We start from the raw sequence: 12,945 nt of genomic DNA on the forward strand, positions 1-12,945 counted from the left end.
AGGCTTCACGGCTCAAAACTCATTCTTATCTCAATGAAGGCAGAAAAACTGTTTTTCATGCTGCTTTGCTTTGCTTTTATTTGCAGACATCTTGAATTTTGATGAGTTAGTGAAGTAGGATGTGGAGTCGCATTGTGGGGTTGTTTAGTAACATCATAGCAAAAGAGCATAAGATTTCCAAATGACACTTTAACATTTGGGAAGTTGTAGCCCATGTCAGATAATGTTCTACACAACCACAAACATGGTTGTAAAGTTTGCGGACGACACCACCGTGGTGGGTCTCATATCCAACAATGATGAGACCCACTACAGAGAAGAGGTCCACCACATCACACAATGGTGCTCCAGGAACAACCTCATCCTGAACACCACCAAAACAAAGGAGGTCATAGTAGACTACAGGAGGTCCAGGAAGACTGAACACGCTCCACTCTGCATACAAGGAGAGGGAGTGGAGCGTGTAGACAACATCAAGTTCCTGGGAATCCACATTTCCTCTGACCTCTCATGGAGTGTGAACACTTCGCACCTGGTGAAGAAGGCTCAACAAAGGCTCTTCTTCCTCAGGAAGCTGAAGAGGACTGGACTCTCTCCTCAGCTGCTCACAAACTTTTACAGAGCCACGATAGAGAGCATCCTGTGTCTCAGTGTGACGGTGTGGTACGGCAGCTGCACGTCACAAAACAGGAAGGACTTAGCCCGGGTGGTGAGAACTGCACAGGGGATTGTGGGCCGCCGTCTACCTGATCTGGATTCTGTTTACACCGCACGACTCCAGAGGAGGGCCAGACGGATAGCAACAGACCCCACCCACCCAGGCAACGCTCTTTTTGCACCACTTCCATCAGGAAAACGGTACAGGATCATCAGATCCTCCACCAAAAGACTCAGGGACAGCTTCTTCCCCAGGGCTGTGAAATCAATAACCCCCTCCCCCCCCCCTCCCCCCTCTGTAGTGGATGACACAGGTCTGGCACTAAGTTCTGCACTTTATATTTATATTTATAATACAACTGCCCCTTTTTCCCCCTGTACATACATTTCCCTGCACTGTTCACTTTTTGCACATTTCACCTGCAATAACCTTTCTTGTTTTCTGTTTTGTTCATTCGTATTTCAATGTTTGCTGAGAGTCTCGGGAGGAAATTTTGTTATGCTTGCATAATGACAATAAAGAATCTTGAATACATGTCTTTTAAACATAAACTGAGCTGCCTGATGTGGTCATACAATGCTTTTGATTGGTCAATGATTAGGATACTCTTTGATTTCTTCATTGTCTTGAATATTTGACTGTGAGATCTATTCAGATCTATTCAGATCAATTCAGTGCCTTTACATCAACATCACAACAACAAATCCGAGTCAGCGCTGAGTTTGTCACTTGTACCCCCATTGTCACCAAAATATACGCTACATATTTCCATTCAGGATTCTTGAAGACTTGGTGCTGTCCATAGATATGCACACAGTCTCTAGGTCAGGACATTGAAGCCTTTTCAGAAGTGAATGAAACCTGTATTCTCCTGAATGGCCATCAGGGAGAGTCTTTTATTTTTCGATGACGTTGTTGTTGCATGATGCAAAATTTAAGTGAACAAAAGCCGCGAGATGGAGGACTACATTGATTGTGCCTTATGTTTGTAAAGATATTACAAATATTGTTGCAGTCAGTGCACAATTTATTTTTCATATGACAAAACCACCAATGTCATCACTATCCACTTGATTTTGTGTCACTGCTGCAGATACAGGCAGATGTTTAAGTTCTCATCATGAGGCTTCTTCAGTTCTCACTGACTGATGGGAAACTCAGGTATTTAGGATGAGACAGCGACCACAAAGTAACTGAACGACAGAGGACTTCAAACCCTATGTGGGTTGTGTTTACTGTCATGTGTTAAACAGTGACAGCCTTAAAGGTGGTTAGTGGTTAAATAATACTGACAATAAAACCCATTAACTTGAGGCTGTAATATTACTTTAGTGTGTTGGTTAATCTTTACTCATTCAACATTTTCTTTTTATCTGTATTCTACAACCCACCATTGTTTTTGGAATAATAATACAAAACCTTGACATGTGACAGTGGCTCCATTTCTGTTTCGGGCAAGTGTTGAGGTGTATTTTTATAAAACTGAAACTACCCAATGCCCAGATGTTGCTGAAAGGTGTTTATAAATACATGTATTTGGGGCATTTACACCATCATTCCACTTGTGATGATACAGGTGAGATACTTACTTGCACAACTTTCTAGCTGTTATTCAACTATGTGTTGCATAGCAACTGGAATGATGTAACATTGTGACCTTGGTCTAATCACACCCTTTGACACACTGATGGATAAAAATATCATGTCTGATTATTATCTTTATCTCACCACAAATTAGAAGCAACCAATGGGCTTTTGTCACACAGGGCTACTGAAACGGTCTTTGAGACGAGGTAAAATCAATGAGTATGTCCAATTATTTCTGAGTTCAGCATTCATTGTTTTGTTTTGTTTCTTCTGTTTTCCCAGAGACTGTCGAGGCAAGCGTTGAGTAATACACCCCACAGCAAGCCCAGTTATTTCCTCCTGAGCTTCAGAGAATAATAATCCACTGTTGTAGATGAGCCTGCAGGTTGATTATATTTATTCACAGGCTCTGGTATAGTTACCATCATTCTCTTTTGTACTCTCTCACTACCTGTTTATAGCAGCTCAGCCCATCTGCTAGCTGCACATGAATTTTTAATGTCTTTGCCCTGGAGTGATGCAGTGTCAATAGAACTTTATAGTTGTGTAGGTTTTCTTTTCTCCAGTCATTTACTTGAAGTTACAGTTGAAACTCAAGGTGTTCCATTACTTTGAGACAAGCAAACCTATTTAAAACTGTTTTTTATTTTTTTTAACTGGTGAAATTTTTTTATATTTTTTCCTCCTGCAATTTGGATTACTGAGCCACTGTCGACTTGCACCATTACAATGGACATCTTGCAGCTCTGCAGGGAACACAGTTCACTTCCCTGCAGCCATTTTCCTCTCATTAAGAAGTGATTTTGAACCATCACAGCATCAAGAAAGCAGATTGAAACATCTGCCCTTATTTTATCAGTATGCCGTACCCCTGAACCTCCAACCTTTTGATATAAAGTGATTATTTAATACTTGTGTAAGCGGTTGATGAACAATACTACAATACTAAATGACAAGCCCTTTCATGTACTTATGACAGCACAGTGGAAATCATGATGGTAAAATTGCTTCCACACCTACACATTCACATTTTATGTTAATTTCTGAGTGTGAAACAAAATTTTCTTGAAGGCCCTTCTGAAGTCGCGGTTGAAAATAGTGTATATGATGGGATTCAGACAGCTGTTGCAGTATCCGATCCAGAAAAACAGGTTGAATAGTGTGTCAGGGATTGTACAGTTCTCTCTGCAGACAGCGTGCAGACTGTAGGTGAAGAAAAATGGGAACCAGCAGAGGACAAAAACCCCCATTACTACTGCCAGAACAAAGGTAAAGCGTTTCTCCCTCATTTGAGCCACTTTGTGTGTGGGAAGAGACACCTGCCTGCTGCGGAGAGGCACGGGAGAGGGGAGGAGGCAGTGCTCGGACAAAGGTTCAGATGATGCCCAGGATATGGAGGCACAGGAAGGAGGCGGAGGAGGTTTCAACCTGCTTGTTGTTCCAGTAGCACCCTGCCCCTCCTCTGTTTTCATGCTTCTGCCAGCTCTACTAGGGAAGCGGAGAGACAAGGATAATGAGGACTTTGTGTTAGCTTTGCAGCTCCTCTCCTCCAAGTCAATATCATCCAGCTCTCCTCTCCTGTCGCTGCTGCTGTCTATGTTGGAGGAGCTGTGTCGGTTGACAGGCTGTGGGCTGTGCAGCTCATACTGGGAATCCCTGCAGGTGGCTCCCTTTCTTTGGGAAGTCCTGGTGTGGTCAATAAAACAGGTCTCAGATTGTGATGGCTGCTGCTCGATCACATTCTTTGCCACAAACACAGTGGAGGCTCGTTGCTTTGCAAAACGATAGATTTTGCAGTAGACAAGTATCATGATGACTCCCGGGGCAAAGAAGGACACCAGGCAGGAGGAGAGGATATACCAAGTCTGGTTGTTGAGAAGACACTCCTGCCTTTGTGCTCTGTATTCATCTTCTGTCTCATACTCCTCCTCTTTTGGTGTCATCAGGAGTGGTGGCGATGAGATGACAATAGATATGAACCACACGATGCTGATCATTGCTTTAATCCGTTTGGGCGTCCGTTTGCGGTTGTAGCTGACAGCTTTGGTGACAGACCAGTAGCGGTCAAGGCTGATGGCACAGAGGTGGACGATGGAAGAAGTGCAAAAGAGGACATCCAGAGCCAGATAAAAGGAACACCAGGTGGAACCAAAGTACCAGTAGCCCATGACCTGAAAAGAGAAGAATCCATTTAAGTGCTGCATTTAAGTAGTAGTGATGCCCTATTGAAGAAGGAAAGCAGAAGAAAAAAAATGATAATTCCATATTCTATTCCTGTCAGCTTCTGTCAGGCACGGTGGCCCTGGAGGATGCAGCAAAAGGATTATATCTACCCAAAAACTCAGTCAGGACCTATTTTGCTACTGCCATGACAACTGCAGCTGCATTTAGTTTAGCACAAAAACTTCAGAATGAGTTTCCCCATGGCTTTATATCACCGCTCTTGAAAATGATTTAAGCCAATGAGCTTTTCACAGCTGAAAGAAACTGCAAAGTAGCCATCAAATTCCTCCACCGCAGATTCAGCATCAGCTTTGACAAGTCTTTTGCAGTGACAGTAAAAAAAAAAGGCCAAGATGTATCCTTTCTTTCAACAGCAGGTAAAAAGAAGCAAATATTGGACTTTCTCAGCTGCTGTGCAGTTGCTTGGCGACAAGACACTTATACTTATATTTATACTTTCTAATTTTATGGTTATGCAAATGTGAAATTCGATAGAAATTAAGAAAATCATTTCAAATTAGCTTTTTGTTTGACTTAATTAATATTCAAATTGTCAACTGAATCAATTACATGGCCACCGTAATCATCATCAACATCACTGCTATCTGCTTCATTAAAGCCTGACTGATTTTGTTTTTTAACTGATGGTGCACCTGCTGCTTGTCTATATGCTAATCTATGTCCTCACCAACCGTACAGAAATGTTAACTGTTGGGAGAAAAAGAGGAACAAATATAAGGATAAATCTCTAAATCTATATAATACTGAAGAAAGTAGGACTCTTTAAAAAACATGTGGATTGTGAAATAAAAACCAAACAGCAATATTTACAATTTAGGCACCAGGATTTGAACCAAGAACCTTCTTGCTGTAAGATGATAGTGCAAACCACTGTACTTCAGAGCTGCTGCCAGCAAAACGAAAAAGGTTTTACAATACAGAAGCTCCAGTTAGGTTAGAAGGCAGTGACCAACCCTTACAGTGTTGGTGCAGAACAGAGAATGGCAGGTATCATGCATTAATACTGTCATTATCAATGTAATAATCACTCTTACCCGAAAACAGAAAAAGTTACCAGCAGTGTAAAAGTTCCTCACCTCATTAGCTAAAGAGAAGGGGATCACTGTCGTTGCCACCAGAATGTCTGCTGACGCCAAAGACACCAGGAAGAGGTTTTGAGGCGCCCTAAGAGCTCGGCTGGTGAACACCGCCACTACGACAAGCATGTTACCCACCACAGTCCCCAGGACGATGACCGTGACCACCAGAATAATGAACAATGTCACCACCTGTGAGTGAGGTGGTAGAGGAGGAGATCTCGAGGAGGAGGTTTGACTGACATTATCCAAGGAGGAGTTTGGTGGTGAAGAGGCCAACATTGTGGCCAGTACAGGAGTGAAAACATCTGATAAGTCCATCCTGGTTAAATGACTGATGTCATGATGCCCATTTTTAGCCTCCTGTGCATGCAGCACAGACAGTGCCAGTCTATTAGATATCAACAAGTACAAATAAACAAAGTAGAAGAAAAGAATCTGTCAAAAAAAAGATATATTTTAAGGATTAAAATAAAAATCATCCATGAATATCGTCACCACTACACCCACCAGTACATCAATGCCACAGGGATTTGAATACATTTTTTAAAAAGCCATACCTGTTAAAATAATCCACATATAAGCCCAGATTTTGACATACTGTATAGAAGCTGCAGGACTGACCTACTTATTTCCGACGACATGCCACAAAGAAAAATCAAAAATCAAAAACTACGTGTTCTAGTTTTAGCAAAGACAAAAATCCTGTTTGGACTGCATGGTCTCCTCATACTGCTGCACTCTGGAAAAGATCTAAGGCAGAAAAAGTGGACAAAATTATGACTGAAAAGACTTTTGAAGGAAGGGAAAAAAATGAAACACAATTTAAAAAAAAAAAAAGATTAGAAAACAATGAGGCATGAAAAGGAAACAGTGATCCTCACTTTTGTTCGAGTCGTCGGTGTGCTGAATGACACTGCCGCCGCTGCTGCTCGGTGATTCTTTACTGCTGGAATAGATAAAATGAAGAGGAGGAGGAGGAGGAGGAGGGAGACAGACTAACAGAGAGGAGAGACTTAGGGAAAGAGTAAGAGATGTGTAGAGAGGAGAGGTTTTGAGAGAAGAAAAAGAAGACAAGTGGTAAAAGCCAGGGAGGAAGGAATGTGACAAAAAGGAAGAGATGAGAGAAAGTGTGTGTGTGTAGGAATAGCAAAGTAGATACTACAATGAGGTGAGGAGAATAAAATATAAGGACTGAATGGAGAGCAAGGAGAGACATGGACATGGACAACAGCAAAGGGAGAGGGAGACATGGAAAGGAAGCAAAGACACAAGATGAAAGGAGATAAGAAGAGATTTGAAATGATGGATGAGGACAAGGTTCTAAGAAATTAGGGCAGTATGAGAGATTGTGGGAGGAATAGAATGGGAAGGAGGAAACAGAGAGAGAGAGAGAGAGAATTTAAAAGGAGGGGAGAAAGGAACAGAGAGAAGAGAACCAAGAAAAAAGAGAAAGAGAAAAAGAGAGGGAAGAGAGGAGAGAGTAAGAAAGAGAGAGGATATGTAGGGTTGAGAATAAGATAGGAAAGGAGAAGAGGAATTTGGAGAAATTAAGAGAGGAGAAGAAGACTGTAGAGATAAAGAAGAAGATAAAAGGACAGATAATTGAGAGGAAAGGAATGAGTGGAGAAGGAAATGTGATGTGACCGTGGGGGACATCAGCAACAACTTTAAAATGAGTCAATTCTCATAGTCTCTTAGATGAGTGTCCGTGTGTGTGTGTGTGTAATCATTCCCTTTATGTCATGAGTCACCAATCCACCAGTCTGCCTGCAATGTGTTCACATTTCCACAGCATCCTACTGCAGCCCACAACACTCACCGTGACACTTGCATCCATTTTACATCAGCTTCAGAGGCGGCAAAGCTCCTCAGTCACAGACAGCATGAAAGCCCTGCATGGCACATCTCCATGCAGGGAGGTCATATCGTGCTGCCACAGCCTGTGGGCCATTCACAATAAGAGGATGTACAGTACACAACAACCTTCCCACTGTGATGACACTCACTAGGTTGCGGGGTAGTTTAAACATCAAGCTTCCTCTGGTTCCTCTGAATGTTCACAGCATCCAGGGCTTATTGAAAGAAACTGAAAGAGAATTCTCACATCAATTCCAATTGAATCAGGAGACAATGAAGATCCCACTAACAGGTTTAAGAATGCAGGTAAAAACCTCATTAAATCAGTTTTTTTATACCTCCTGGAACACACACACACATACCTTGGAGTATGTAGAATATTAGTAGAATATAACTTCAGGCTCAACTTACTAAACACAACACCTTTTAAGTTGATATCACAAACTTTTATTAATGTTAATGTTTGGTTACAAAGCAACTTGATAATACATGTGAGGTGAAGTTACCTGATGAGTCTCAGTTTTCCATCATCTTTGCTTTGTTTGTTATATTTAGTTCCTCCTGAGGGAAATCACAGGCTCTTTGCTGCTAAATGCTCCACTGTGTTCTCTGGCTGCTCTCTGACTGTGTCTGTTTGCAGGTGAAGGTCTGGGTTTGTTTGTTTTTTATGTATGTACAATGAAAACAGCTACCTGATTTAGCAGAAAATTGTGCATGAGAGCACCGAGAGTGCACCAGAATGGTCACAAAGCGACAGACTTCACTTTCCTGTTGTTCTTTAGATAGCACACACTTAAGATGTTATATATTTTGTTCAGTGACCCTATTGTTTGTTTTCCACAGCTGCATTCCTTGAATGGTGTCTCATGTAGACCGGTGAGCTCAAAGAGCAAAAAGACAGACACAGGTAATGTGGAGATAATGCAGCTCATGTCTTTCGAAAGACATGAAAAGATGAACAAATCAAATATATTCATATCTCAGGGATTGAAATGGTTACTCACTAGAAAGCAGATTAGGCCCAATTGTCCCTGAGTGAAAATTGAGCATCCTTCTAGTTTTTATGTTACCTAGGTGAAGGCTGTGAGCTGTGTCAGCAATTAAGAAAGAGAAGATTTTCTCTCACTTCTTAAGGCATGTTCACGCCTCAACATCCAAACCTAGTTTCATGTCTCGTTCTTATGTATACACTTATTCCACATTGCAATTTGGAGTGAGTGAGAGTGGATTTAAGTATTTTGTATGACGTGCACGCGTCATCACCTGCTGAGTTGACCTTTGCCTGGTAGAGGGGGCATGTATACGACACAACTTGTCGTTCATTCTAAAAAGTAGTTTTACTGCTTGAATAAAGAAAATTAAAGATTAATTTTGTGAAACGGTTCAATGTAATATCATTATGGTGTCATGATATTTCCAATAAGTTAAGTAGCCTATATATAGACCCACAACACTTGCAGTTGTTTTTGCATTTATAAAACCAAGATAGTTGTGCAGAGCTGCCCCAAGTGAAACCTGAATGTGTTGAAAACCAAGTCAATATAATAACCACAGTGGAATTAGTCTTAGTCTCAGTCTTAATCTAAAAGTAATGAAGCCTTAGCAGCAAATGAATAATGGCTTCATTTGCTTTCAGCTGACACTGATTAGGATTTCAGATTTTGTTTTCGTAAGAAACTGCTTTTTCCTAACTAGTGTCAGGAAAAAGTGGCACTGCCGGAGGCTGCAAACAGACCAGGCAGCTCTTCACAGGAGATACGTGTACATACCTGGGTAACTAGGTTCTGTTACAATGCATGTAAGAACTGATGAAACTTCTTGGATCAGAGGTGAAACTTCTTCAAACATTCCTATAACAATGGCCAGGGTGAATGAGAATTTCCACAGATAAAAACCATCAGCTTGCTGGATTCAATAAGATATGCTGAGTCCGCCATAGTGGGCATTTTATCTTGTGTTTTTTATGAAAATAGATTTCCTTTAGAGGAAACTGCACATGCAAAGGAATGGAGGAACAGTTCATGAGTAGATCAGTAGAGCAGATAAATGACAGTGCCTTGCTTGAAGGTACGGAAGCTGAGTTTTTATCATGTCGTTATCCCAGGATCATGGAATAATTGATTAGTTATCATGGAATAATGGTCCATTATGTCACGATAATTAAATAAATTAATATGTTATTATGAAATAAAAATGTTCCTCATGATAATGGGATCATTTATCTGAGTCGGGCTGGTTGAGCATGTTGATGCAAGTGAAAACTGGAGAAAAAGGATGATAAAATATTGATAATCATCATCATTTATATTTTAGTTTTTGAAAAAGAAACGCTTAAGGAACTTTAAAGAAATCAGAAATCAGAAATGATGTGATGTGCATTAATCAGTATTTAGCTCGAGGGGACAAGACTTGCTTGGCTTAAGTTTTGTAGATGTTTCACCTCTCGTCCAAGAGGCTGCTTCGGTTCTGACTAATTCCAGGTATTTAGAGTCTAAAGGTTGGAAACCTTTCAAGAGAGTTTAACAATTTGTGCCTTTCAGCAAGAAGGTTCATGGTCTGAATCTACTCTACTTTGTTGTTCTTTAAAAGAGATTGTTGAATTTTCCCATTTAAAGATCCTTTTTTTATGTTACCCTTCTGCACGTTCTGAAAATCTGTTGGGCTTTACAGTGTGGAAAAGTGGTGGAAATCAATCACAGCCACTTCCACTTCAAATCTCACTCCTACAATTTCTTTTGGTTGTCATGTCTTCATCTCAGTTTCCCTGTTTTCACCGAGCGCAGAATGAGACAGGCAATTCAATATGGGTCAGTGCAATTTCTCCAAGGCTACAAACTGACAAAATGTGTGATAGCTTATCAAATATTTCTCATTTCTTAAACCAGTAAAGCCAGAGAAACCTGGAAACTATTTCTGCCGAGAAAAAAAGCTAACATTTCAGGGGCACGGTCTTTAAATTTCAACTAATGAAGAGGCTCAGTGGCAGAATATCAACTACAGAGAAACTAGTCATCTTTGTGCTCCCTCAACCCCTCATTTAGTTTATAAAATTGAAAGATAAACAATACCTAAAATACTGTTGTCTACCTCTATGTACAAAATATGTTCACACACCACACAATCTAGGGGATGGATATAGAAGGGCAGGTAAATACCAGAGAGAAACAAGAAAAACACAACAACAACTTACAATCAGTCGACTAGTTATGATCCTCCTGCACCAAAAGCCTTTGTAGACCGGGACGTGGTCATGTTGAAAAACACCGAACACTGACACAAAGCTGAAAGCACATTTCTGACTGAGTTAACACTTTTTCATTTGCACAAAAAGAAGTTCAGTAAACAAGAAACTCTCTAAAGCAAAGCCTCTCAAATCTGGTCCTGGGGACCTACTGCCCTACATGTTTTAGATGTTTCCCTGCTCCAACACACCTGATAATGACCCGTTAGAGCAGGATTGAGAAAAACCTTGCTCTAAAGCTCTTCACTCGTATACAGAACAAAATATGAAAGCAGCATTATATTTTAATGAAAATGAAAATCAGAGCAAGAGAACTATTGAACCGTCAAAAAAGTTAAGTACGAAGTACGATAGGAGTGTATTACTCTCTCAGTCAGTACTGGGTTGACTGATCTTTTGCTTCACATGCTGCTACAGCTCACACAGAAGTGTCAGCACTGGTGTTTGTAGTGTTTTTCCACTCAAACATTCAACTAGAGCTCAGTAAAGTTGTCAGATATGATCCGGCTGATGTACACGCTCCCAACACGCCAAACTAAATCATCCACTGGTGCTCTTATTCGGTCCACCTTGTCATGATTGGGTGGCCTTTTACTGTTCCATGCAGAAGAATTGTTGTCATGTTCACTAATCATAATCACTTTTTTTTTTAATAAAACAAGTTTATTATTATTATATTTTTGTAAAAGGGCTTTCTAATAAATCTAATGTTTCTTTTCATTTTATTTTCTAAGCAGGTTATGAAAAGAATACCATGGACAGATCCTTTACACAACAATGTGAAGAGCTTGAGAGTCACCTTTGATACGGTGCCTGAGAGATCTGTTTTAGTCTATGCATTATATTGTATCTGTGTGCGTCAGAGGCTTTTGAAAGCTGCCTGTATTGAAGCTCTTTTATAGATGCAGTGTTTCTCTCTCATCCTGTGGCTCTCCAGTGGCTCGGGTGTTGATTGCCTCAATCTTTTTAAAAACATGATCAGAGAAACAGTCTGATGATGACCACATGTGCTATCTACAGAATCCTGCTCCCCCTTGAGTTTTACTGTTTCATGTCCCTGTATGGTGATGTTACAGGAAGAAGAAGCAGCAGCAGCTCACACTGCTTTGCTAAAGAAAACAGACCTAAGAGCCTGAGAGCGACATCACTGATGCAATATCTCTAAAGATATTTCTTGGTATGTAACATATAATTTAGTAGTAATTACAGGAAAGTGTAGAAACCTCACAGCCTCACACAATTTATATTCAGTCTTGCCTGTGACACAAACAGGATGATGATTATTCTCACGGTACTTTTGGCCTTAATTTTAACTCTTTATGTGTGCATAACTTCCAGTATATAAAACTGAATGTAGCCCTCTGGTTTAAAAAGTAAAGCCCACGAAGAAGAATGGAAATAGAAGTTAGCCAATAAACTACACTGTATGGCAGGGGTGTCAAACGTATAGCCCGAGGGCCAGAACCGGCCAGACAGAGGGTCCAATCCAGCCCACAGGATGAATTTAAGATTAATACTATATTTTTCAGTTCCAGATACCATTGAAGATCCACTGTAAGATGTAAGTTCTGATGCACACATGTAAATGTTAAACTTAGGAGTAAGAAATATCAGGTTGTTCAAAGCATGTTTTGTAAGAAGATACTATATTAAATGTAAAACAAAGGGGAAACAACGTTTTTTTTTTTTATTGGTTATTATGCTATTATTTTACTGCTCCCGCCCACTTGATTTAAAGAAAGCATTGTATGTGGCCCCAGAACAAAAACAAGTTTGACATCCCTGCTGTATGGTCTTAGGTGGAAGTGCATTCAGGCTGTGTTCAGCATGCACTTCCACTTAGGATGCTACATCTTACACATGGTTCAGAAGGATTGTAATTATTTGGGACTAAACATTAAATAAAAAAATCAGCATGACTCTTCCAGTTAACTTTTAAAGGCAGGTGCAGTTGCACCTTGGTGGATCAACATTATCAGGCAGTAAAATACATGCAGAGGAAATAGGTCTGTTTACAAACCTCTGTGCATTCCTACTGTTTTGTTATACTTCAAGATAGAAATGTACTTGGTCATTGTTCATTTTCACTCAAAAACATTTTTAGGGGGTCAGAAGCGCACTGATTAATTTGCTATTTCAACAATAGTTCAACTAAGACTTGCAGATTATTGTTACCCTTGCCTAAGCATTACAAAGTAAAGCATTCTTGTTTCCCATTTGTTTTACCTGATAGGGTGAGAACAATATAACTTTTTTTTTTTAGAACAGAAGGATCTAGC

At 40.3% G+C, this 12,945-nt stretch overlaps 1 protein-coding gene across 1 annotated transcript; it reads right to left on the reverse strand.

Annotated features, from left to right (window-relative positions):
- Positions 1-1,156: 1,156 nt before the first annotated feature.
- LOC131459108 (alpha-2Db adrenergic receptor-like) lies at positions 1,157-7,060 on the reverse strand. The gene is made up of 3 exons (XM_058628555.1): positions 6,450-7,060; positions 5,566-6,318; positions 1,157-4,416 (listed from the first exon to the last, which is right to left on the reverse strand). The coding sequence occupies exons 2-3, from the start codon at positions 5,884-5,886 to the stop codon at positions 3,277-3,279; spliced, it is 1,461 nt and encodes a 486-aa protein (XP_058484538.1). The 5' UTR covers positions 5,887-6,318; positions 6,450-7,060; the 3' UTR covers positions 1,157-3,276.
- Positions 7,061-12,945: the final 5,885 nt, after the last annotated feature.

Source organism: Solea solea, chromosome 5 (assembly GCF_958295425.1).
Source record: "Solea solea chromosome 5, fSolSol10.1, whole genome shotgun sequence".
In the NCBI taxonomy this organism is placed as follows: Eukaryota; Metazoa; Chordata; class Actinopteri; order Pleuronectiformes; family Soleidae; genus Solea; species Solea solea.